The sequence below is a fragment of the Notothenia rossii genome (genome assembly GCF_949606895.1).
Source record: "Notothenia rossii genome assembly, chromosome: 5".
NCBI lineage: Eukaryota > Metazoa > Chordata > Actinopteri > Perciformes > Nototheniidae > Notothenia > Notothenia rossii.
In genome coordinates, this window is record NC_136903.1 from 79,118,704 (window position 1) to 79,146,457 (window position 27,754).

Here is a 27,754-nt window from a genome sequence, read left to right on the forward strand (position 1 = left end):
CTAACACAAACGTCAGTGGAGGAATTGATGAACACACGTGACTGACTTAATACTTAAACAAACACTTAGAGGAGTAGTTACATAAATAAATGAACCTATGTGTCGATTAATAAATGTACCTGTTGAGGTCCCACATGCGAACAGTGTTCCCAGCAGCAGCGTAGAGCACGGATCCTGACGGGTTCAGGGCAATCTGGTTAATCTGACACTCGCCCTGTGCAAAGGTGATCGTGCGGGTGGTGGTGCCCGCACAGGCGTCCCCTGAGACCACCTGTCCAGACGAACTGTGGGGGTAAAGAGAAGAGTATAAGGGGGACATGAGGTGGAGAAATAAATGGGAACAGAGACAAGTGTACTGAGCAGAACTTCCAATTAGTCAATTCAGCTTGAGGCGTTTCATATCATATTTCTCCACTTTTTTGCATATTGAAACATATCACTGAACTGAAAAAGCCTACTATCCTTAAATCACTTCTATGAAATATTGTACAGTTTCATCAGGCTGGTTGCGGGCAGGAAACTTACGTGAGCGTGCGGACACACTTGGCAGAGTCTCGGATGTCCCACACCTTGATGTAGGAGGTGGAGACGGAGAAGACTAAACAGGAGGAAGGACTATATTTGATGGACACTACGTTGTTTGGGTGGCCTTTGAGGGTGACGATCTCTTGACCCGTTACCAGGTTCCACATCTTACAGGTGCGATCTGCAGGACAAGAGAAGGGATGTTCAATAACTATCTTGAGGGTGGTATTTTCCAAAATGCTGATCTAATCTTAAAGCGCTGTATTTGTTTTCATATGACAACACTTAAGTTATCTTGTTATTTTCTTCAACGCAAATAATATCCATTTAAAAGATCTTTAAAAAAGCATTTATACAGTTTAGTAAAGTTCAGTATGTGTACCTTTAGATCCAGTGAATAGCAGCTCATCGGTAGCATCCACACACAGGACGGGCTTTGAATGGCCCTCGGCTACAGAAACACACTGCAGGGGCGCCGTCCGACCCCCCTTCACACCCCCAATGGGATTGATCACACCCCTAAAATGCACACACGCATTTGATGTCACAGTCTTGTCAGTATGAATCAGTGAGGGAGATTTCGTTCCACATATCTACATTTATGCATTTATGTAAATCACAGACAGATTATGAACATGCACACAAAAACACAAACATTCATTCTATTATACAGAGACAATACCAACCCATACTGAAAAAACAAAGATGATCCACACTCGTTAAAATAACTATACACAAATCCAATCACTCAAATTCCTGTTGTTGTTTATTTTATCCCACCTGCTCCATTGAATCACCCTTTCTGCTTTTGTTGTAGACAAGCCCAATTAAGGCACTAGAGCAGTAAGAGCAGCTTTTCTTCCTGTCTTTCTGTCTCCCCCTCTCTCTTACACTTACACGCACACACGCACACCAAGACATACATGCATAAAAACACACACAGCCTCCCGTCTGTTATATGTGCATTCCCTTTCTCTAGCTGAACCTCTGCCCTCCTCTCACCCCGAATCGATGTCCCACTGACAGACAGACGAGAGACCAAGAGTGCCTGGAGAGCAGTCAGCGGAGTGAGACAGCAGGCAGAGGGTGAGAAGAACAAGAGGGAGGAATGTGGGAAAATTGGTCCCCGGTGGGCTTCCTAATAACACCAGTGGTGGTTAGTGTGTATGTGAGTGCATATCTGTGTGAGAGGGTAAGGTAGAGAGTAAAACAGTGAGGAAAAGCCGGAGGATGTGAGGAGGAAAAAGAGAATCTGTGAATACACACAGAACTCGGGGCAGGTTTTGTTTCTGCTGAGAAAAATACAGAAGGGTGTGCTTGAAACTTGTCAAATATGGCAACATGCTCCTCGTCTGTGCCTGCACATATACGCTGATGTCCCAGCGTGACAGCACACACACACACAACAACTAAATTAAATATTAAACCATACTGCCTGCGTATCTTACCTAACATTGCAAATGCCAACCAAAGTAAAACACTGTCATTCATCAGCCAATGAAAAAAGATTGCATGCATGTCTGCCAAAACTCACAAAACTCAACAAAGGAAAACCAACTTGTGTAGAATAAGCTCGAAAACAATTGTTGACAACAGCCACAGCCTGGGAAACCAACTACATAGCAGCCTGCAACTCAAAATAAACCACAGCACAATGGCGTGAGATGTCACCATCACCACATGCAACATTCATTCTCCACAAGTCAGTTGGTAACTGACTCAGTTCAGCAACTCCACAACCATTTGCTTTTTAGAGCCTCTGGTAAAAGAGTATGTGGTATGTGAGGGTGCAGAGATGTATCAAGTTGATATCATGGTCAGATTATTAGATTCTGCTCCTCTGCAGACAGTGACTGTGATGGCAGGTGTATAGAATTATTGGAGCGTCGCATCGATCTGTCCCACCCTCATTTTGGTCCAATTTCATTTAGTAAAGACTGACGATAGAACACAGGTATTTATTTGATAACATACGAGGGGGAAACCAAACATGTGACTAGAGATGTCCCGAAATGATCCCAAAAATCAATGCTCAAGACACTCTATAAGTGATTGGTAATCAGCATCCCACAGTGTGCTCCACTCTGCTGAGTATGAGTCTGTTGATTTATGTGATTTCACAGATTTATGTTCATTTAATTTAAAAACTAAATGTGGAAAATAATATTTAAATGATTCAAAAGGAGAAGGGAATGATGATTTGTGTAGAAGAAGAAGAATTTTAGAACTTTATCACTCTTAAGCTTAGGCTGGTAATGTTATCATTATGAATGATTAAGAAAGTGCTTATGCTCTATCCTCATTGCTTATAACAAAGGAGCAGTAAAGTGTGAAGCTATGACTCATTTATATTTTATATGAATAAAACATAATTGTTCTTAAGTTATTATAATGAACCAGAGCCCTTACTAATAAACCAATTACAAGTACTTTGTTCACCTTCCCGATAAACCATTATGTTGCATTATTTTTGAATACTTTTTAAATAGTTTATCTACGGTTTTACATACTTTAAACAGTACATATTATAGTATTGCCTAATGCAGCACTCTATTTCACAACATGGCGTGGTCCAAATGGCAGAAAGTGTTCCAATTCTATCAGCATCTGTGGAAGATATCACAGTGTGCTGCATAATGTGCAATGTGAGGGCTGCTAATGGCTGTTGCAGGGCCAAGCACCAAGAGACCGGCAGACTAATGAAAACATGGAGGGGTCTCACACTGTGCTCTTTGAAATACACAGAAAAACAGACAGCCTTGGTGAGAGGAGCATCAATGCACAGAAATAGATTTACCAGAAAGAGAAGAAGAGGAAACCTTGCTTTTACCATTACTAAATCATTGTATTATATTTGTCTCAAAGGAATGAAAAAATGTCTGGATTCATTTAAAGATGCTTCCTTAAAAATAAATTATTAATGTTTGTATTTATTTTTTCCCTGCTTCAGCCTGCTGAAAAGTGGTAAGGTTCATTCAGGTCTTGTGTGCGAGCAACATTACAGAGCAACCCAACATCACAGGTGGGAAGAGGCCGGCGGGTCAAGAGAGCAGCATGTGGTTAGAACATGCACCACAGCCACCTCGACCGCAAAAGGAGGAAAAGGAGGTCCTGATTACCGGTGGAGACGAGACGACACCAGGTGAGTTAACAGGCAAACGGGAAATACAGAGAGTGACAAACACAGTTCCTCTACCTGAGCACCTCGGAGAGCGAGGAGTCGCTGTCATCCGACCTGGAGGCAGAAGAGGAGCAGGAGAGGGGAGGAAGGGGCAGGAAGAGGAAAGGGTTAACCACACTACGGAAAGACAGAAGGGTTACTGGCAAAGGGTTAAAAGGGAGGAGTGACTGGAGGAAGGGGTTTAGATATAAAAGCAGTGAGCAAACTGGCAGGAAAAATCTGTCAGAAAACAAAGCTTGTCCAGTGATTAACAGGCAGTTTGCCATGACATGTGCTTCTTCCCAATTAAAACCAGTGAACAGGCTTTATTCTTGACAGCTGTCTGCAGATGTTTTCCTTGGTTAAGCATGTTTACTGTAAGTAAACCATAACAATGGCTGGTTAAGGGGAGTTTTCCCTAGTTGTGTTAGCGTTAAAAGTTTAAAGGAAATGTTTTCGCTTATTCTCTTCCTTGACAAGAGTTGGATGAGACAATTGGTACCTGATATCTGGTATCTGATAGTTCAGTCGACAGTTACACCCAGCAGCAGGTTAGCTTAGCTTAGCATAAAAAGGAAACAATCATGGCTCTTTCTGATGGTTATAAAATCTGCCTACTAGCAACTCTAAAGCTCATAACTAAAAGGATTGTATTTTCTTTTAGTTCAAAAAGCAATGTGTGGAAACAACAATTAGTGGTTTAACAAATAAAGACATGTGTGTTTATTCTTTAGCTTTAGAAAAGCTAGCAGCTGGATGTTCTTAAGATTTTGTTCAAGCTAAGTTAGCCGTTTCTCTGTTACCAGTCTTTCTGCTAAGCTAACTTAGCCTACTGTACACTCACATTTACATCCAACTCTCGGCAGATAGTGCAAATTTAAAAGTTAAATCATTTATCTGAACAAGGTAGAGAAGAGGTTCTGAAAGAAAGAAGGAAGTAGTCAAGGAGGAAACACTGATGCCAAGGTAGTCATACAGGAGGTTAACAAACTGCACATACATTTTTTACATATATGCAGCCATAATGTATGACTTCCGTAACGCCAGTGTCGACTAACATATCTACTCCTTCCAGGCATATACAGGGATTAGTGCAGAAAGGAACATAAGGAACCGCAAACAGGGTTAACAGAAGGGAAAATCTAGGAGGCTCTGTTTAAAGCTGTCCAGGGAATGAGTTCAGACCACACCAATACAGGATCTCCACTGTGTGTAACCGTGCAATAAAAGTGTTATTATATTGTAAATATTTTATAGCCTCATGTTTGTCACCATGAGAGCCTGCTGTGCTTTACACTCTGAGCATGAAATAATAAAACTAAATGGTTGTGGATGTGTCTGGAGGGAACAACCGTGTTAAAAAGGTGATTAAAATTCCTCCATCTCTTGGTATTCACGGCTGGCCACAGTATTTATTAGCATAGTGATAGCATCAGCTTTTCTTACAGACTCTCAAGAAAAAATCCTTTTAAAATTCATTGTTTTCAGAAGATGCAAATGAAATGCGAAGATTAAAAAATGGCTCTGGGATGCAAAGCCTCTTTATCCATCAGACAACATGAAAACTTGGTTTGAAATTAATTTTCCTCATTCTAATGTGTCTTTCAAATCTGTGTCAAATGCCTGATCCATGTCTCCTAGGAAGCCAATCTCCTCACATATTATACGGTCGAAAAACCGTATAATAGAATAGGCAGAATGCTCCCCAACCTCACAAAAACATTTTAATGTTTGATTTCTGTACTGGCAAAGATTCATTGTGAACATCACAATGACTAATTTGACCCCAAATTACACAGAATTCCGACTGGCTTTCTGTATATTAATACATTGAAGAAATTGGCTCAATATAGCTTTGAATTAATACTTGTGATGATGAAGTTTGTCATCATCACAAGGTCAGTGTCAGTAATGTAAAGAAATTGAAAGCAAAAAATAAATAATGGTTTAAATTATGAACATTTCTGGCAACAAAGAAATATGTATACATACATATACATACATATATATACACACACATATATATACATATATATACACATATATATATACATACATATATACATATATCCAGCATTAAAATCAGTAAATAGATCCCTCCACACAACACTTAAAGATCTCCTATCATGCTATTTTTAGGCATAAAAGTGCATGTTGCATGATAGGAAGAAAAGCATGCAAATGACAAAATGGTGTGAATACCTGCCACCAGAATGCAACAATGCAAATGCTTCCTTACACAAGAGAGGAAACGGGAAAAAGACCTTTCATCCTCCTACATCATGCTCACTATAGGAAGGCCTTTCTTGTGATAACTACAAACGCGACCCTAAACCTAAATATCCTCCCACACTGCCACCTTGAGTTAATTCAAAATGGCTTCCAATCACAACAGCTGCATGGGAAGATGACAACAGCCGACTCATTTACCTACCCCTGCTCCAGATAATGAGGACACGTCGCTCCTACACACACAAATTCACACATGCAGCGAACACACAAACACAACCCCTAGCTTATTTCACACAGCATTTCCCAAACAATTATGGATCAATAAAGCTTAGAAATGTTCTGTATTAATAAAGATTACAAAGCAAACACCTTTAGAGCAGAGCCAAACGCTGACTGAAATTAACTGCTGACATTTATCAGAGCGGAAAGCTGGAATCGATTGTAAGCAGGAAGGGAAAAGGCCAGTTGCTCACTCCAGACTTATTTGCGGCTGACATTAACATGCATCTACAATTCTTTTAACCTCTATAAATAGAAATGGGATTAACAACCATTAAAAACAGGCCAATTCGTCACCAACTCTATGTAAAGCCTAAAAGATTATCATACATATTAATCCAATTCCCTTGGTCCCACAGTGCCCACAAACCCTGAATATTATGAGATAAGATTTATTAGAGGGCAGTTTTTTTATTTACTGTTCAAAATGATTTATCTTTGTGTTGTCCAAATGCCAATATGCACATTTTTATCATGCAAATCAAAAATCTTGTAAACAGGCACACTACACAATAAACTATTTTTTTGCAATACTGCCCTGACAGTTTGCTCTTACAGAGGATGTTACCATCTTAGCTGCTTCCCTCCTAATTTGCATTTGTTTCCTAGTAACTCCTATAAATGGAGTGGAAAAACACTGCAAATACACCGTGTTGGTAGTGTTGCTAAATGTAGCCTGTGGATGTGGTTTGATGTGGTCTTGTCTTCTGAGTCATTTAACACCTGGATTCTGTGAATGTTTTCCCCATCTCTCCTTCCAGGAAATAAATTCATGCCAAAAGCATTATGTCTAAGAGTGGAATTCATCGGAGGATAAACATTTGGAAAATAGCACATTCTTAAGAAGATCATCTACACAGCGGACAAAAGCCCTTTCCTCTCAAAAGGCCTGACCTTCTGACAATATGTGAAGATCACAAACCATGGAAGAGGAGAAAAAAAAAAGAATAGAAAGTGGATTTAAAGTAACACTGAACCGACCAGATGAGAGCGCAGGGACAAAAGGACAAAAGCATTGTGTGAATATATATATCTGCAAGAGTGCACTCACTTGTCCAGAGCAGAACCTTGGGTTTGGTTGCTGGTGAGCCGGGAGAAGACGTTGCGGTCGTTTCTGGACCTCAGAGGCGGGGAGGAGGGGGGAGTGTAGCCGTCAGTGGGCCTGATAAGGAGCAGGGGGGGAGGAAGGTTAAGGAAGGAAGAATAAGAAGAGTTAAGAATGAAGGAGTATGTGAATAACATTACAGAGTCAAAAGATTAGAAAAATCTGCCAACAGAATAGCTTAAATTTGAGCATCACAGTGCATGTACCTGTACGAGCGATCGTAAGATTTCCTCCTTGTTAGAGGGGAAGTGTCATAACCACGAGACTGCCTGGGACTGACACACACACACACACACACACAAAAGCATACTAAGCAATCTTTAAGGGAGTGCACAGGAGGGTGATACACATCTAAAGGAATCAATAAGCAAGAAGGGTTATTGCATGTTAACAGCATTTCTAGCAGACTAAAGCAACTTGCAGACTAATTCCTTCAAAAATTAAATCACACACACTCAGGCTTCCCATCCCAGAGGACTGATGCTAATTTCATTGGCTTTTCCCTTTCTCTCCCTGAAGCAGATTTATAACCTAAAACTGTCAGGCCTCTGGCAGGTTTACAGCGGCTGTTAACTTGGAAGTGAACTGCAGGAAAGACATAAAAGTTCTTGACAACTTTGTCAGGAAATAAAATGTGATGAAAAGACGTTTTCTAATGTTGTGTTGTGATATCCCACAGGGTGTATGGTTATGCAATTATCATCATGTTTCTATCACACTTGTTAGTCTATCTAAGCAACAGGTTTTATTTTTAAATAGTCGCAAATGTTCCCGTTCAACCCACGTCATCAACACTTCATGACTCTGCTCTTGCTAAAGGGAAGTGCTAAAGGGCACTTCAGCAGAACAAATGTTTACCATCATGGGGATAACAGATAAGCTTCTCTATTTGAAGAAGACTATAACATCAGGGCCCCTGCTGTCCCACACAGCAGAGCAGTGATACACAACCAAAGGGTGTGTGTTCCCCAGGGTGTACATCTGCAGGTGCCAGGCGCTACAGAGGTGGGACAGAAGCTAAACTAAGTGGAAAAAAATGCAGTTCAATGTTTAGCCGGGTTAAAGGGCCAACTTTAAATGTTGTTTTGACAAACCATTACAGACAAATCCAACTCATTGTGATAAATATCTAAATACGAAGTCAGCTGTGATACCTTAACACTAAAAACACTAAAGGGAATGAATAAAGGGTTGAAATATTTAGATAAATGTTATGGATAAATGTAAAAATGGTGGAAAAGCTATAAGATATATTTAATTGTTTAAATAGTTAGCTGAAAATAATGGCTTAGTTTCATGTAATTGATAAATGGTAATACGCCTATTGGTTCATCCATATAGAGCTGTTTTAATAATCCTACATTGAACCATACCTCCAACAACTACTTGGTTAATCTTAAGGGATGTGTCTTTATATCGACATGAAAAACTTGCAACTTCTTCTCCTGTTTAGTTATTGTTCTCCTGTGCCTTTGATTGATCGGTTTCTTCATTTCCCTTTTAATTACTTTGTTGCATTTGAGGCAACTAACGACGTATAACTGCACTATAAGTGAGTTTATGGTCTATTCCATTTGTATGTTATTTCATTCCTAAGTCATTTTATTTTCGTTTCAACTTAGTTTTAATTGCCAATTCTTTTTTATATCGTTCCTAATGCTTTACTTTGCCAGTGTTAGCACTTTGAATGTCTGTGTTTATAATAGGCATGTACAGTATATAAATAAGTCTGCCTTAACCTGCCCTTGTTTCATCTCAGCCGTCGTTAACATTGACTTACAAGGTGTGTCCCCTGACAGGTAGGCTGTTTGTGCGGGTGGCCCGCTCCCTGTGGTAGGGGTCTCGTAGGGCGAGGCTGAGACCCAGACTCGCTGACCCGAGGCACAGGCCGTCCTCCTGGATGTCCGTCAGCGAGGCCAGGGACTTGGTGATGAACTGGTGCTTGCTGCTCGAGGAGGGGTCCAGGATGGGCCCCAAATACTCCGCTGACACCGCCTTCATCTGAACTGACAGACGAGGCTCCATCTGGGGGGAAATGGGCACCGTATGTGTTACAGAGGACCATAGGTGGGAGAATGATACAAGCAAAGAGAACAGTGGGATTGGAAAAAATGAGAAATACAATACAAAAATGTAATATTGAATAGAATCAAAGCACAGGAGAAAATGCATAATATATCATTCAGAAGGGAAAAAGGGAAAAAACAATAACTCTATAAATCTTTGTGGGTTCAAAGAAAGCTGCAAAGAGAAAAACTACTTATAGAAACAATAAACTATAGAGAGCACAGCATTAACATGAGGATAAGAGGGATTTGTGTCAAATCAGGGGTTCCTTCTCAGAATATAAAACCAAGCTCCTTTTTTTTATTGTTTGCCGATACTGCCACCTCGTGGTTACACACAGAAATGGCAGCATTTCAACAGAATAACAAAAAGATATGTGTAAATAAAGCAAGGGTCCAACACAATCATTACCCCAACTGATGTTATCTGACAAAATGCAGTGTCATGGAGATTTATAAAGGTCTGACGGGCTTGGATATTCCCGCAGATGTGTTGGGCTCTAACAAAGATAGAGCTATAATACGATGTTAAATATGGAAGAAATGTTAACATCTGGATTTGAATCTGAAACATCTAAAACGGCTGAATAACAACTGATGCACTTCAAAGTCAAATCAGCTGTACCTTTATTTTGATATCATCTTGGCTGTTGGATTCTTTCATGCGATATACACTGCAGAAGGAAAGGAGAGTTACATATACATGGAGATATGAGAATGGAGTACATGTTTTGTTTACATATTAAAGCAAACTACAGCACATTGAGGTAGATTTTTCTTAAAATTGGGTCAAAGTGAGAGGTTTATTTTGTAATGGTGACCGCAGTCTCACCTGATGTCAGAGGCTTGGCTGAACTCAGACGGCTCCTCGTCTGTGCTCGCATAACCATTTTCTGGAAGCGCAGAAAACATACAACCTGTCAGTCCCCAGCACACCTTGCATAACTGCCAGTCTCTTTATGACCCACCCTAATCCACTACCATGTGTTTCAATTCCACTGCTTTTAGTTTAATATATCCTCTAAAGCCGATAAAAGCAAGGGAACATAAATAATGAAGTCTTCAAAATCCCACCCAGTCCTCAACACTAGTGCCATCCCCATTTAGTTTGTTGTATCAGTCTTAGTTGAGTAAGATTTCTTTAGTGCTTTTTGATGATTCTTTGTGGAAAAATTTAGTTTTTGTATCTATTGTTAAAGGACACACTCACCCAGCTGCACATTGGCAATGAGAGCCTGGAGTTCAGGGATGTATTCTGCCTTTTCTCTCAGGGCATCAAGGATTATGTGATTGTGAGACGAGCCGATCACATCTGACTGTCTCAGCTGACCCTCCAGCAGCCGGATCTGAGCCTCCTTCTGAGCCACGTGTAAACTCTGCAAGCACACAATGACCAAAAATATCAGAAATAATAATGCACACACACATACACACTGCAACACAACTTTAAGACCAGCTAATTACCATACAACAAGAACAGTTCCTGTTTTAAACAAAATGAATAGACATGCAAAAAAAAGCAGCATGCATATTGAGTCTGAATTCAAATGTGAACATTATGAATGTATTATTAAACCTTGTAGTAGAACATTGTTATAACCCTCTGAAGGGGGATTAGTAATTTATTTGTACCACATCTTTGACAACATCCTGCAGTAAAAGGAGACACCACTAGATGGCACCACAGTCCATAATTCAATGCTCCTACACCACTCACACCAGGACATTGAAACATCAATAAATATACATTACATGATTGCATTTTAACCAATGGCGTGATATGATGTATAGTTTAAACCAGTTTATATAGTATAACTGTTTAACTGTATAGAAAACACAATATGTTATCTTGTGATTTAATCTGTATGTATGTTCAAGCTTCATATTTTCTTTCACACCTCACCACAGATGTAAGGTGTTTCAACAAGATTGTTTTTTACAAAAGTTTGTGGAGCTGCAAACCAGGCTCTGAATGATAACTCACTTTATCTATGGAAGCCTTCAGGAAGTGGTCCAGGAGGTTGCGCGCTTCAGCCAGAGAGCAAGAGCTGATCACCACTGAGGTGTCCACTGAGTCCAGCTCATCCTGCAGGAAAACACAGCCCTCGCCATTAATATAAGACTCCTGTCATTCCCACAGCAAATATTACTGTTTGTATACAGTATGTGTGTTTGTGTGTGATGGTCTGTGTTCGTACCTTGGTCTCTTCTATCTGTACGATGGTGGCCTGGCAGTCAGACAGGCTGTCATTGATGTAGTCTATGTTGGCGTTCAGCACCTCGATATCTTCGTTAATTTCCAGAAGGAGGCGGTCCTCTGCCTCTGGACCCTCGCCGTCTGCCATCAGTACCTCCCTCTTATGTGAGAGTGATTCCTGCTGGACCGTCAGCTCCTCCCGCTTCTGACTCATCAAAAACACACAGAGGAAAGTCAGAGCCGTACGCATAACAGACCTTAATCAAGAGTAGAAATCTGAATGTCGTTCCGACCTTGATAAGCCGATCCATGTCAGCTTCCACGTTAGAGATTGTCATTCTCTGCATGACGATGTCCATAATGCGACGCTCCAGTGTTTGCCACTTCAGCCGGGCAGACTTGGAGAAGCTGCTTACTCTGCCCGCCGCTGCAGCGCTGCCAGGGCCTGCTGGCTTACGCTGCAACTTCTTCCTGCTGCTGGGAAGAGACAAGACAGAAGAGAGGAGAAACATAAGATTTGACTGATGCAATTGGAAAGAATTGAGTAGAGGTAAGAGTTACAAGAGCAACAAAGGATACAGAGGTAAAAGGGCTATCACAAACAACAGTCATTAGTCATCTGACAAGGAAGAAATCACTTTTCAGTTGATATGGGGAACCTTTCAGCAAACAGTTACTTATTTACACATCCAGCATTAACAAACATAAACGTATATTAGGAGTTGTGTGTTTGCATCCACCTGAGGAGATATCCCTCTTTCTAAATGCTCCTAGACCTTGACAATGAGCTGAAACTCAATAAAATTCTTTATAAGGTCAAGTACAGCTCCAGTACAATTTACTCCTTTCGCATTTTATCCCAACAATTATCATTAAAATATCCACTAAAAAGACAGTGTTAACACATCACCAGTAAAGTATAGGCATTTCTTACCCAATGACTCTGGTTCCGTCCATGCTCCCCTCACTCTCGGCCAGATATCCAATCACGCTGTTTTTGTTGTTCCATTGTTTCACCATCCCGCTCACAGACCTCCCGGTCTCAGGCTCAGAGCTGCTTGCTGTGGTGCTGGCCGATAATTCAGCTCCAGAGTCCGAAATTTGGGGAGACTGGTTCCAGCGGGCCACGCGCCCGGCCACGCGGTCTGACATGGGTTTGGCCAGGCGCCGCAGGGCCGTCACCTCCTGAGTCTTCCTGCGCAGAACCTGCTCCTGCTGGCGCTTCTGAGACTCCAGCGCTCGGATCTGGTACTGAAAGAGAGATCGGAGGGAAAGGGTTATTCAATACTTTTTTCTTCACTCTTCATCAAATGTTAATTAGATTCCTGAGCTGACTGCGTTTTGCAAAACAGGCTGACTAAGTGCTGATCATGAGAGGATTTAGGGACAAAATCCGAAATAAAAGGATTATGATTAGAAACTGGATGACTGTGTAAATGTTCCCATGCTTGTTAATTAGCCCCCCCCCCTCCAGGGAAAATAAACACACAGGGGAATTCATTTGGTGTATATGCTTATCTTCACAACATGGAAAGCCAAACCAAAAAATATGTGTGCAATATGTACATAATAAATTAATGAGTATTTTAAAGTGCCATCCTGTCAAACAGAAGGAGAACCTCAATGCAAGCAATAATAATAATAATAATAATAATTATAACTTGAATTTATATAGCGCCTTTCATAACCTCAAGGTCGCTTTACAAAGAAACGTACAAGGACAAGACATAAAAAAATAAATAAATAAATAAAACATAAAAGAAAATAATGAGTCATTCACAGTCATGAAATTAGAAAGTGGACAGCAGCTGAAGTGTTAATTAAACTCATAACATTGCTCACCTATCTCACAAGTGTCCTAATGATTTTAGTTCTGTATTAGAAATTAGAGGGAGATGAGCAACCAAGAAAATATGTTGATGTATGTGCTAAATATCTCAATTTTTTTTGTGTTTAGCGCTACAACAAATTATTACTTTTCTGATCAATGAATTCATATTCAGTTTAATCTCTGTTTTATACATTAATCATAGGCTGTGTAAAACAGAGAAAAAGCAGGATGAGATTCTGAGAACGAAATGTTCTGCCAATTAACTTAAACAATTCATTGATTATAAAAATAGTAATTGCAGCTCTGGTAGTACTTAGAGAGTATTTTGTTGGATGTATCAGTCCTAAACAAACACAGCCTGCAGTCCAACCTCTTGTCTGCGCTGCTCCTTCTTGAGTTGGGCGATCTCACGGTTCCTCTTCGCCTCCACCATCCTCCTCCTCTGCTGCTCCTCCTTCATCTGCTTCATCAGCGTCACCTTGGCTTTCTTCATGTCGTTGACCTCTGTCTGGAGTTTCTGCAGCTCCCGTTCGTACCTGCTCTGGTTTTTCAGGAGACGAGCATGCTCTTTCTGTGCCACCTGCAGCTTCAGCAGGTCTCGGTTCATCTCCTTAAGACGTTTCTCGTAGTCCTGCTTGACCCGGCTGGCCTTCTCTTCCGTGTAGTTCTCCATGGACACTGCGTAGCCATGCAAACATGTTAATGGATTTTGTCTGGATGCTTTTTTCTAAAGATAAAAAAACTCCACAACTGTGTGTGAATTTAAAAAATGCTATGATGAATGAACTCACTGAGATTCTGCAGTACGCGGTCCCTCTCCTGCTGAGTGTCTTTGATCTTGTTCTGGAGGAGGATGAGCTTCTCCTCGTACTGCAGCTTCAGCATCAGCAGCCTCCGCTGGCTGTTCTCCAGCTCGTCTATCAGCTTCTGTTTGATCTCGATCTCGCAGGTCAGATCAGCCAGGTCCGCCTGGAAGTTGGCTGCAGGATGGGAAGGAAAATCAGGCGGGGTACAAAGTAGAGCTAAATGAGAAGTTCAAATAAAAACATTTTGAGGGTAATAAAATAAATAGCAGGAAAAACAGCCCAGATGAATGTCTTGACTTAATTCTTAATTACATTAGATATTGCATGACTCGTGTTGCATTTCTTTAAGAAACTGTCCATAACACTGTACAATCAAATTCAGCTCTACGCCATGAGAAGTTTTTTTACTGTCCTTACTGTCAAAAGTGAATAAAGGTAATGTCGAATAGGACACATCTGATACATTTAAAAAAAAAAGAAGTCTGTATCAGTTAGTAGTAGTATAAGTATGTGTTCATAAACAATTTTAAAAAATGTATGGACACAAGCTGATAGCACTCGAGGACAAGTCAGAAGGTCTCTTATTCTGAGGCATTAAAAGTTTGTGTGCAACACCTTGGCACCGATTCATCTGAAAATGAGGTCTGGAAACATCTTCAGGGATCACAGAAGTTATGTGTGATTCATCCTCTGGACACCATGAATGTATGTAAAACATGTCATGGTATTTCAAAGTGTATTTGTTAGATATTGACCAACAAACATCCAGAATTTCCCATGGCTGAAAACAGAAGACAAAGGGAGAAGAAGTTTGTTCCTTTTGCCACGGCGGATGAAACACACCTTTCTCTTCAGAGTCGGAGTCTGAATCCACCTGGCTCTCGTCACTGTCAAACCCGTTCTCCTCCTCCCTGCCTTCCTCTTCATCCTCCCCCTCATCTTCTTCACACCCACTCTCCTCCTGCAGTGGAGACATGACATCCTGCAAACAGAAACACACAGATATGTCAGACTTTGTTCCATTTGTTTTGTTTTGAACTTGTACGAACACCAACGCGAGTCCCTTACCTCGACGTAATTGTCGTCAGAATCGATCTCTCCATTTTGTCCGTTTTGTCCGTTATGCCCACTCTGCCCGTTCTCTCCATTCTCGTGGGTGTGCAGTTTGACTCGTTTCTTTATACCTTTCTCCAACTCGGGACTGATTGAGGAGAAAATCATCGTTGTTTAGGCCATATGAGGAAAACACACAAATAGCATCATCTGTCAATACGTTTTGCAACATGAAATTATTTTTCCTTCACTTTTTGTTGACGATCTCTCCATTTCATTACACCACTCTTTCACGGAACCACCATTAAAGCTTTGGGAGAGTTGCCAAGTGATCTGCTCAAGGTGACATTTTAAGTCATTAGCTGATGTCTTTTTCAGCTCATCATACACACATATTGCCTCTTAAGTCTTAAACTTTTATTGCCAATTTGAGTCTCCCCTTTGGTCCCTTTTTTACAGCCGTGCCTCTTATCACTCGTCCCATCTCTAAATTCCCCTCCTCCTCCCTCTCTATTCCATTGAACCTCAATTAGCCTGTGAGGCTGTGTGCTTTTCTCTCATGACCCACTGGCCGACTGAATTAGACTTCTTTACAGCCAGCAGCACAACTCAGCACTGGCTGCAACTCAGGCAGTGGCCCTCCCAAAGCACTAATCGTCTTGTGATGTGGCTCTTAAGCTAGATTAGAAAAACAATGAAGAGAGTATGACTACAATAATGTACTCATCAATTACATTTTCAAACTTTAAACTGTGGTGTTTGGATGTATGAGGATAAAAGAGATTCCTGAAAGTCTTCGAAGGCTTCCTGATCTGTTAGTTGTGTCTTGTTTGTTTCAATTGTAAAAAGTTTTTTTTTTTTAGGAATGATGTCTTAATATCTTAAATGCCTCCCTCACCTTGTTCTCCTCTGCCTCCTCTCTTTCTTCTTCAACTTCTCGATGTCCATTTTGGCCCGTCGTAACACGTCTGTCAGCTCAGCCTCCATGGACAAGGGAGCAGGGGAGGATCCAGGTGGGTGGCCGGGGGCCGGGCTGTGAGTGGAGGAAGTGAACGGGGAGCGAGTGGAGAGTCGGGCCGTGTGCCGTCGCAACGACTCGTTCATGGCCTCGCTCTCAAGGAGTTTGGATCTGACGGAGCAGGATGAGAGAGGGAGAAAACACAATTGGTCATGCAGAATTTCGCTCTAAAGAACGGGGGGAAACAGCCAAACTGAAGTAATTGAAACCAATAAAGCCATTGATCCTGATTTTTAGCCTGAAACTTTTAGAAAAATAAATAACACAAATGATTCACTTTGCATATTTTCTGCTTTTCAAAATAAAGTTATGTGTTGAGAAACTATGATATTTCACCACAAAGACAATTACAATACAGAAAATACAACTGAACGTGAACTCCTTCCATTTGTTGTGGCAAGATGGACGATGTATGAAGGCAGATTTCCCCAAAAATTTGAATATTTCTTTAAAAATCAAGAGCTTCATAAGTCTGGTTAAAAATATGTTTCAGTTTGCAGCTTACCTAAGTTCTTCAACCTCTCGGATGTATTTCTGGATCAGAGCCCCGATCTCCTCAGTGCCCTCACCTAAAAGTCAAAAGCATAAGGAAAGCAAAATTGAAGATGTTGAATTTAGAAGAAAAAGGTTTACATGTGGTGTAACATCATCCAAAGCAGTCAGGCATCCTTCTCACGTACCTGACTTGGTCAGCAGAGAGCTGACCTCATTGGTCAGCAGATGTGTGACACGGGTGTTGAGATGGTCGATGGTCTCCTGCATGGCCTTCACCCTGAGGCGCAGTGTGTCGCTCTCTCTCTGCAACATGGCGTTCTCCTGACACAGGTCGCTGTAGCCCTCTGAGCCGTCCTCCCCCGCCACACGCTTCCCCTGCACAGAGAAGAAAACCGTCAGCATGGAGAACAATCACACCGAAAACCACACCCATTTTAAAGGTCCCCTATTATACTGTCTTTCATCAATATATTATAGGTCTCAGATATATACAAAACATGTCTCTGAAGTGTTTGGCTGAAACACCAAACAGATCATGCATTGCAGCATCCCATAATCCCCTCTGTTTCAGCCCTGTTTCAAAAGTGCTGATTCTCTGTCTGTTACTTTAGATGAAAATAAGGAGCCCCTCCCCACGCCCCTCTGAGAGATATTCGGTTAAAAAGAACACAATGGTGCTCTAGGAGGAGATTCAGGTGATAAGGTGGGGGGGGGGGGGGGGGTTACCTTGGTTGCTGATTGGCTAATGGTCACCAAGCCAAAAAATCGTTATGACATCATAAAGTGGGCAAAATCTGATCAGCTCATTTTCAGACAGGTTTTTATATAAATGGATCAGGACAAAAAGTGAGCAAATCCCATTTCTTGAAACTTTCAGAATCTATTTACACAGAGGGGACACATGTTTATGTACAAAAGACGTGAAAAAGTGGATTTTTCACAATAGGTGACCTTTAAGGAGAACACAACAGGACCTGAACAACTAAACAGATTCTAGTAAATGAATGATGAACACTGAAAAAAAACCCGTTGGAACAGAGAGGGACTTCGTACTCCAGTCACAGCTTGCAGACATCATTACATCCACCATCCAACACTCCATTACTTCCAGACTCCAGTCACTTCTCATCCCTTATTACCACACTGAGGTCGGCTCGCAGTCCCTCCGCAGTCACACATTCACAGCTTTCTATTAACCCCCTTAATCGCATAACAGACTGAAAACCTAGCTGGTTTCTTTTAGCCCCGGAGGTCAAAGCTGATGAGAAAGCTGTGACATTTTGCAGACTTTCTTTGAATCTCTGGCCTATTACATTTCACAATTTCTAGTAGCATTCTCCAGTGTCCTCACAGCATATTGGTTTATATCAGGTAAACTATGTTAGACAGGGCTTGTCAGCACAAGAACATTAAGCTACATGATTAATTTATCTCTGCATTAGTTTGGAAAATGCTGATGTTGCACAGGTTAATCTTCATCATATTCTCTGTAGTAAAGGTATAAATGGATGTGTGTGTTCCAGTAAATATCTTTAATTTGATAGTAAACAGCTGCTGCAGCAGACATGGCCTCTGCTTTTCTTACTCACCTTTCAATACCAGCTTCACTTACTCCCATTAATGCTGTCTTTTTTCTTTCTCTGCTCAGTTACTATTCACATTTGTATCCATCATCCTCTCTTACCGCCTCATTGCATCACACTCACAGCCATGTTTTTCAACCTGCCACTCTTCATTCAGCATCTCTGTCATTCAGCCCCTTTTATCTTTTTTCTCTGAGCCCCTCCTTGTCTTTATTCTTTTTTTCGTATTATTCAAACGCACAAACAAAGTTTTCTGTCTTATAAACGTTTCTTATCGTCATCCATCTCTCACCGCCTTGAACTCCATCAGCTCCATCTGCAGCCGGGCGATCTCTGCTCGCAGGGCGCTGATCTGCTGGCTGGTCTTGTCCTGGTTCACCACCACCTTGTTCTTGATGTTTCGCGCACGGTTGGCGTATTTCAGTGTGTTCAGTGTCTCCATGAAGTCCCGGTCAGACGGACTGACGCAGGCAATCATCAATGTGCGACTGGTAATGGGAGAAAAATTTAGAAGGCAACTTACAGTATGGCAATGTTAAGAATGTCTTGTTGTGAGAATGAATAAAACAAAAGCCCCTTAGATACTCAGGCATAACATTTGACAACTCAATAACAGCTTCCGGAAAACTCTGTCGATAACTCACGTTCATTTCCAACCAACTTCGATTAATTGACTACAGAGCGTCAATAGCTTAGTTAATTACAGAAGCACAAACCTAAACTTATATTTCAGAATGATATGATTCGTAAATATGATTTTTGATGAGGATTTTTCTCCAATATATCTGTACTTTTATTATTATTCTGTATACACAGTATATTTGTGTTTGTTCCTGTACCTGTTGCCGCCGAGTGAGTCCTGCAGCAGACGAGTGAGTTTGGAGTCTCGGTAAGGGACGTGTCCCCCCTTCTTAGTCTGGTCTCCTAAAGCACTGATCACATTTCCAAGGGCCAGCTACAACACAAACAAGAACAAAATCATTTAAATGTATCACAAACTAGTTTCATAAATGATTATATAGACTGAAATGTATGAATCACAAAGAAACGACAAACCTACATCTGAGTACAGTCAGGGAGTAAAAGAAGCTGACCTAAGCTTTGTCAAACTCTTTGTGTTCTATCACACGTTCTACAAATTGACACACACACACACACTTTATAGGATTTTCTGTCTCACCAGTCCACAGTTAATAGAGATTCCCTCGCGGGCTCTCTCTCCCGTTGCTCCTGTGCGTTTCAGCCTCTCAGAGCCGGCTAGGTCCACAAAGTGGAATTTGGCCATCAGCGTCTCAAACTCGGGCTGAGTGATGGGGCCGGAGTCCACGTCGTTCACCTCCCCGTTCTCTGCTCCTCCGTTCTGCTAGCAGACAGAAAACATTCAAAATGAGCTCATGAGTGAGGGCGTTTCACACAAAAAATATCATTTGTTTTATCATCTTCAATGCTACTGTAATATTCAATTAATAGTTTTTTATAAATGTTTTGCTAATTTTTCCTTTTACCCTAAAACCCCCCGTGTCTCACCGTTAGACCCGGCGGACACTCTCTCATCTGACAGAGGTGGATGGTGAAGATGGCGTGCGATCGAGAGCTTGTGGCGTTCATCTGGGTGCTGGCCGTGGTGCGGGACAGAGCGCCGAGCTTCAGGCACTGCAGCAGCTACAGCACAAAGAAAATATGGAGGACATTTGGTTAGGAATTTTATTTTGAACTAAAGAAATCTATGATGAAAGAGACTATCAATTACTGATCACTCGCTCATTTCTGACTTTCCACCGAGCTTATTTAAGTGAGGTGGGAAACTATTTGTTAGGTTCACGTCAATTGTCTTTCTCTTTATTTGAACCTTTCAACTTCTACCCACTCAAAATGCTGCAACCATCAATACGTTTCCCTTCTCCTCCTTTTTACACTCAACCTGTCTGTCTTTTTCCCACACTCCATCACCTCCACACTCGACCCTCCCCCTGTAGAGACATTATCTCTCTTCCCATGCACGGGAGAGCCCATCTGCCTCTGCTTGTCTCTCAGTTGTCTTTTGGGGAATTTAATGAGGATGAACTCTCACAGACCAAGCATTATTATCTTGTCCTTTCTGCATCCATATAACAACAATTGATGGATACAATTAAACAACACATATTTCTATCTACTCCGGCACCTTTTGAGCATGAATTGAATAATACCATAAGTTTGTTGTCTAAGAAAGCGTTTACAGTGCTGTAGCTTTCCTCCTTAATCTCCACCTGCCACCTCTGTTAGCCTCTCTGTCACGTCTCTCCACTAACAGTCATGACCTCTTGACCCCATCACATACTCCTTCTTGCACACTGTCACTGACGATCTGTTCTCCTTTTCTGTAAATATAACTCAGCCTTTATCTCTCAACTTCTCAAGAAAGCAACCCTCGAATACTCTGGTCTATCGCTCACAGAGCATAGCCTCATGGGGGTTAAAGGCAGCATGGTAGTGCTGGGCCTCCCTTATTATACTCGACCTGTTTCTTGTTTTTGACGACTGACCACCAGCTGGTTCATGCCAGACTTCATGTCGGGGTGCTAGAGATCTCTGGCAGCTCGATCTGCCTCAAACAGTCAGCATGTATTCACATCTTCACAGTTAACTCTTTGCAATGCAGTACAAATCAGTTATTTATGATCACAGAAAGCTTATTGCAGCACTCAGCATTTTTTCCAAACAACTAGAGAAATAAACACCTGGTCCAAGGGTATTTAAGTGTGTTTTGGTCATTTTATTTCCAGTGGTCTGAAAGGAGTTGGGGAAGCAGAACGTACATAACTGTTAAAGTTTACCATTTTCTAAAAACAAATAAGTTTGCCTGTACCTGTTTGAGCTTTAGTCTAAATGTGTGAAATAATATCTGATTGTATTTAGACATGAGGATACACACACACACACACACACACACACACACACTAACCTCCTCCTCTGTGTGCACCAGTCTGGACGTGACTCCGGAGGTGTAGATGCTGCCGCTGGCGTCTTCATGGATCTTAATGGCGGACTTCCTGTTCCGACTTTCGGGATCTCTGCCTCCGTCAAACAGGTCCAGCACCTCTTCATTGTACAACTGCAATAAACAGAAGCCACAACACACAATATTATACCATGTATACACAAATAAGGCTATGGCAATTTTCTGATTAATCATAACATAACCATTAAACATAATGATTTCATGAGAAAGTGTCAACATTCTCCTCATCGCTTCTCCTTTTCTCACAGCTGTGTTTCTTATTTACACACAGGTCAAAAGATTGACCTCTCAGAAACTAAAGAGGGCAAGGGCCATAGTGGTCAGCTGACAGCTGAGCTGACACACACACACACACACACACACACACACACACACACACACACACACACACACACACACACACACACACACACACACACACACACACACACACACACACACACACACACACACACACACACACACACACACACACACACACACACACACACACACACACACACACACACACACACACACACACACACACACACACACACACACACACACACACAGAGAGAGATAACCTTGTGACCTCAGGATTAGCAAAAAACACACTACCAACAGAGAGCACAGACAGGTACAAAGGAAAGAAGGAAGAGAAATGTAGATGTTCTAATGATAATGTATATTTAAATGATTATAACAGAAAGGGTATTATAGGAATAAGACACAATCAGTTTCCCACCGAGACAACATTTGCCTGGCAGAAACCTGTGGAGGATATGATTACTTGACATATTATCTTATTACTCCCACACAGGCATCCCTCCCTCGCTCTTATCCTCCGCTCTTAACCCCCCTATAGCCCACAGTGATGAGGAATAATGTCAGAGGTAATGGCCAACATTAATCAGGACTAACAAAAGCACAGGCAGACAGTCCTGCCCATCTGTCATTGGGTTGTCACTTCCTGTTTATAGAAGAGGGGGTCTGATCCTCTCGTCTCCCTGTTTTGTCCCATCTGGTTAGAGTTAATGTGGACCAATGTCCATCGTATGCACATTTGCAAACAAGGGCATCAATACTGTTAACATGTGCGACCAAGCAAGTATGTTTTACAGTGTGGGTGTGTGTGGCGTACCTCTAGGAACTGGGCGCTGACTTTAAACTCCGGCGGCTGGCTGCCGGCCTCCTGTGCGCGCTGCCTCCGGATCCTGATTCCCTCAAACAGATGGTGAACGGCCCGCGTGATGATGCCCTGCTCCTTCTGGCCCAGGCTCACATCGAAGCCCGTCCCCATGGTGTAGGTCTTCCCCGAACCCGTCTGAAACACAATGTATTGGCTCCAATGAGATCGCATTTATTAAGTACTCCGGACACCTTGAACGCTACATTTATTTAAATTAACCTGTTTATATTGACAAATAATGAAACTTCAACCAACTGTAACTTAGGTGTTTTTATTTAACCAACCAAGTTCTACCTAGGACATTAGTCTGGGGTTATAATGGAGAGCATTGCCAATGAATAAGGGTTACACCCATAGATTTCCAGCCAATAAAGGTTTGCAAAATAATGTATACAGTGCATAAAGATTGTATATGGGATTCAGTGCATTAATATTGCTGTAGATATTGAAGTCCCACTCCTTTTGTGTGTGTTGAAATTGGAGCTTTGCTGTGCTTTGTTTTGGGTGACAGGCCGGCCACCCTTGCATGTCAATACATGCAAATATTTCCCTTTGTGTCCCACCAGCTGGCTAATGGCCAGTAAGACGAACTGTGCTGAAATGCCATTTTGTTTTACTTCTTGCTTATTAAAACCTAACTTCATAACAATAAATAGCCACAAAAATGTCTTTCTTTGCAACTCAATTTATAACAAAAATCCCTTATATCAAAGTCCAAGCCTCAGAGTCTTACCTGCCCGTAAGCGAACACAGTGGCGTTGTAGCCCTCGAAGCAGCCCTCGATGAGCTTGTAAACACAGGCCTGGTAGATCTCCTGCTGCTCTGAGTCGATGTCGAGCACAAAGTCATAGGTGAAGGCCTTATCTTTACCCAGGAGGACTTGGGGTTCTCCAGGCGTGACCAGCGTGCAAACATGGCAGCCCTCGATCTTCTCCTTTGCCATCTGAGGACGAATCCTGAAAGGAGATAAGAAAAGAAGAAAGACCGTCAATGAATGGGGCACATTTCTTTACCGTCATACATTTAGTCAAATAGGTGTCACTGATTGTGATTTTTATGCACTGTGCAGATTAAGCATGACATTCTGATTCACTGGGTAGACAGGCTCTGCTTTGACATTACGACCATTCCAAGTGGAAAACTATATTTCAAGCGTGATAATGGAAAACATCCACATGACAGCCAGTTCTGTGAAATAATAATCTATTTAAGAAATTTGAACTGAAAAACACACTATGCTTCATTAAAGTAGATATTAAAACAGTCGTCTGCCCTTCGGATAATGACCTTATTGACATTTGAAACTTTTATTTCACAATGGATCTACTGTGTTATTAGGATATACTGTGATTGTAGTCAATCCAATTTTTGTTGAAGTAATTATACCAGTTTCATAAAAGTGAACTCCAACAATTTAGCCTTCTACTATTTCTATACTGTATATACTTCTATACCATGTTTTATTTCCAATGAACATAATTATTAATGCAGTCGGAGCCAGATATATTATATTTAATAGTCCATAAATCGTCAAAACCTAGTGCCTGAAGGACCTATAATGCAATGATTTTCATAACTGTACAGATTAGTGGGTATTGCTAGTAGCTGCTAATAAAGCCTGAAGCCTCTAGCCTCAGGCAGAGATGAGGAGCAGACTAAAGAGATGACTTCTTTCTAACTCTACATCGCCATAAATGTATTTTTTCAAACTTTTAGTCTTCAGGCTCTCCAGACACTGACTGTGTGAAGTGGCATTGCGGAAATGTATCCAACCTAGTTTTCAAATGAACCATCGATTTGACTGACTGGTAGAGGAGAATGGAACAAATTATGGGGTGTGATTCACAACAGTCAAACAAGGCATTCACACAACGTTATAGAGTGGAACCAAACAGTGATCTGAAACAGAAGCCCTGAGGACAAAGCTCATGCATTAACAAAAGCACTTGTGTTGGTCCTGGTAATTTAAAAAGGGCTGAGAAACATGTGGGAAATGAGTAATGAGGCATTAAAAGGACAGTTCTGAGAAAAAACTTGTAAAAGTATGACCACAGGAGATGATGTGGCAAACTTTGGAAGACAAGTCAGCATAGGAGGTTAAACCTGCTGCTCGGGACTCTGCTGGGCTTTCCATCTGACAGGTAGTTCACTGCGGTTAATTGCTTTCACCTTAAATTCAAGTTCTACAATAATCCCTGATTAGACGAGTCTAAGAAGAGAAGCCACTGTCTCTGAGCATCTTTGAACTCTGTGACAGAATGGGGGCCGAGTATTTAAATGTGGGATCTTTCTAACTCAACTCATTGCAAGCAGAACGACGGAAAGCCTCGCAGCCACAACTGCTGATTAGATGACATGTAGCTGTTAAAGGGCTGACGCTTTTGACTTGCTTGTGCCGCAGTGCTGATTCATAGTGAGAAAACATTGTAGAGGGAACTTAAGAGTATACGCAATGTACATAAAACAGAAGATCTGTCACATGGCTACACTGTTAATCTTGGGCTTTTAGAGGTACAATGCACAGTGGGGGGGGTAATCACTTTAAGCTGTGGAAAAAAGCCGCGAGCCAGCAGTATTGCACACTGGGTCCACCTCTACACATGCTAAACCCCCCCCAGTTTAATCTTCAGGGGATGCAAATCAACTCCCCCGCACACTCTGAGACCGCACCACAGCCTCCCTATGGGACGCTGCAACAAAGACACACACACTGTATAGAGTCATAAAAACACAAGAGAAATCCCCAAACACATCCAGCTGCTGCAGGGATAGTGGGCACATCACAAAGGCTACACAGTAACTCAAGAAGTAAATACAGTACACACAAAACTCCGAAACCACCTACTGTACTATCTTCAGTCCACACATGCTTCCTCTCAAGCATGCATTAAGAACCACACCCACCGCTAACACTGATAATAATCCTTTCATCACACGTCGTTATGGGGCTGCTCAAACACACACACGCGAGCATACACACAGAGCTGACAACAGCATTTTTTTGGCTCTCTTTCAGGCCTTGAGGCATCTTTGAATAAAGTCTTCCAGGAAGGAATTAAAGACATTAGAATAGGCCAATTCAGCAGCAGCATGCTAACCCCCGACCAATTTATAATAGACAGTGTGAGATAGAAAGCAGCTTGCAGACAGATGAGTCCCTTTTATTACTGGAGATGACCTTGACACAGGGGTTAATGTATCAAAAACCAACGGTCCCACAGAAGCGCTGTTTAAGCCAATTATTAACATAAAGTGGATATGGCAAGAGGAGGAAAAGGAGTGCATTGGCTGTGTACTATAGACCTGTGTGTGTGTGTGTGTGTGTGTGTGTGTGTGTGTGTGTGTGTGTGTGTGTGTGTGTGTGTGTGTGTGTGTGTGTGTGTGTGTGTGTGTGTGTGTGTGTGTGTGTGTGTGTGTGTGTGTGTCTGAGCTGCAGCTGTATAGTAAAAAGAGTTGAAGGTCATTCTTCTCGCCTTTTCTCTCTGTTTACACTCAATTTTGTCAGTCTCTTGTGTGCTATACAGTATGTATAGGTCAGGAGTGTTAGGTGTTACACTTGACAGCATTTAAAATAGAAAAAAGAAAGAAAGAAATAAAGATAAATAAATACAGTATGGCTTTGTTCTTGTTTAAATAGAGGCAAGACATGTTAAGTATCACATCCATTTACCAGAATCTTTTTCAGAAACATTTTGCAATTGTCAGCCCATCCCCCGTTGAGATCACTTGCAGTATAGATGTTTAAAAAGATAAACATCCCAGTCATACTGGATTTTGAGTTGATCTATGGACAGTAATAGAATTGTAGTCTCTTTTTGACTTTGCTTTGTCTTGCATTGACCACACACTTGCTGGGTTTGCTGCCTCAGGAGAATCAGTCTCTGCTGTTGAACTCTGACACTGTACAGACACTTTGCTCCTTGGTGTGTTTGATTTAAGCTCTTAGGATAAAATTGCAACTGCATTTTGTTCACCGAGTGTACCTTATGGAAATTAAATACAGTTGTGATTGATGGCTGCTCAAAGCCAATCACTGCAACCCGGTTTGTGCGACCTCTCCCTCGTTCTTACACAATCTTGGTCCAACTCAGACTATGCCAGACGCTGCTTTCTGCCCTGCGTTGACCTCACTGACGCCAAGAACCATTAAACGAGTTTTGTTTATATAAACCCAAGTCTATTTATGACAAACATATGTAGGTTCCAGTTTGACAAGTGTGAACACATGTTTTGCTTTACCCTGTTTTATACCATTGTAAATGTAATATTTATCTTTACACATTGTAGGGTAGACCAAACAAAAAATCTTATGACATCACAGGGGTCTTGCAAATTGAGATGGGCATTTTCTTACTGTTTTCTATTTGACATTCCATACTATAAACGATTAATTGATTTAAAAGCATTAAAGAAAGAACACACAAAAATGGATCAGTGGCTGCTACCCTAAATATTCGATAAAAAAAAAGATATATACAATATGTGTCTAGATTGAAGGCTCTACACGCGGCCCCCGAGGACAAGTGTGTCTGAATAAAGGAAGGTCTTGACAAGCTGCTTCCGAAAAGGATAGACAAACACACAACAAAGAGACACAAACACAACAGCCTGTCAGTGATCCACAGAAGGAATAAATGGAACAACTATAAATAATCCACACACACACACACACACAAACACACACACACACACACACACACACACACACACACACACACACACACACACACACACACACACACACACACACACACACACACACACACACACACACACACACACACACACACACACACACACACACACACACACACACACACACACACACACACACACACACACAGGGGCTCAGCTGGATGAAAATTCCAGCCAGCTGCGTGTACAGAAGATGGGATCCATAACATTGATCAGGACAGACACACACACAAATCAAAAATCAGACCACCCGCAGCTAAAAATAGCCCATAACACTGCAATTACGTTTCTTTACGAGGCCTGGTGTGAAACAAAGAGAAGCAGATTGTGGATCCCTGATGCGGCAAATTAAGCCGTCTATATCCTCTCATCTTTGCACACTAATAGGAACATGTTTTAAATACCCTGGAGATCAGACAGTCCTTGAAAACACACACACAATGTTTTTTCTTTACTTGCACTGTCCATACACTGATGAATGTATAGATGAATGCGCGCACACACACACACACACACACACACACAGAGCAAGATACT

At 41.6% G+C, this 27,754-nt stretch overlaps 1 protein-coding gene across 12 annotated transcripts in view; it reads right to left on the reverse strand.

Moving 5' to 3' along the window:
* kif21b (kinesin family member 21B) overlaps nt 1-27,754 on the reverse strand; it is a 61,978-nt gene that overhangs the window by 15,105 nt on the left and 19,119 nt on the right. For 2 of the 12 annotated variants that reach the window (XM_079681296.1, XM_079681289.1), the window contains exons 2-29: nt 23,256-23,478; nt 22,475-22,657; nt 21,295-21,444; nt 19,878-20,012; nt 19,531-19,713; nt 19,190-19,305; nt 18,643-18,838; nt 16,953-17,142; nt 16,778-16,841; nt 16,153-16,383; nt 15,270-15,402; nt 15,045-15,183; nt 14,187-14,375; nt 13,766-14,073; nt 12,499-12,815; nt 11,858-12,041; nt 11,566-11,769; nt 11,352-11,453; nt 10,578-10,743; nt 10,200-10,260; nt 9,993-10,041; nt 9,082-9,326; nt 7,508-7,576; nt 7,248-7,358; nt 3,722-3,760; nt 908-1,044; nt 526-706; nt 120-284 (exon numbers count right to left, since the gene is read on the reverse strand). In XM_079681296.1, the coding sequence (XP_079537422.1) occupies nt 120-284; nt 526-706; nt 908-1,044; nt 3,722-3,760; nt 7,248-7,358; nt 7,508-7,576; nt 9,082-9,326; nt 9,993-10,041; nt 10,200-10,260; nt 10,578-10,743; nt 11,352-11,453; nt 11,566-11,769; nt 11,858-12,041; nt 12,499-12,815; nt 13,766-14,073; nt 14,187-14,375; nt 15,045-15,183; nt 15,270-15,402; nt 16,153-16,383; nt 16,778-16,841; nt 16,953-17,142; nt 18,643-18,838; nt 19,190-19,305; nt 19,531-19,713; nt 19,878-20,012; nt 21,295-21,444; nt 22,475-22,657; nt 23,256-23,478 (4,470 nt within the window). The remainder of the gene's footprint in view (nt 1-119; nt 285-525; nt 707-907; nt 1,045-3,721; nt 3,761-7,247; nt 7,359-7,507; nt 7,577-9,081; nt 9,327-9,992; nt 10,042-10,199; nt 10,261-10,577; nt 10,744-11,351; nt 11,454-11,565; nt 11,770-11,857; nt 12,042-12,498; nt 12,816-13,765; nt 14,074-14,186; nt 14,376-15,044; nt 15,184-15,269; nt 15,403-16,152; nt 16,384-16,777; nt 16,842-16,952; nt 17,143-18,642; nt 18,839-19,189; nt 19,306-19,530; nt 19,714-19,877; nt 20,013-21,294; nt 21,445-22,474; nt 22,658-23,255; nt 23,479-27,754) is intronic. The other 10 variants (XM_079681300.1, XM_079681299.1, XM_079681290.1 and 7 more) reach the window with 9 other exon arrangements.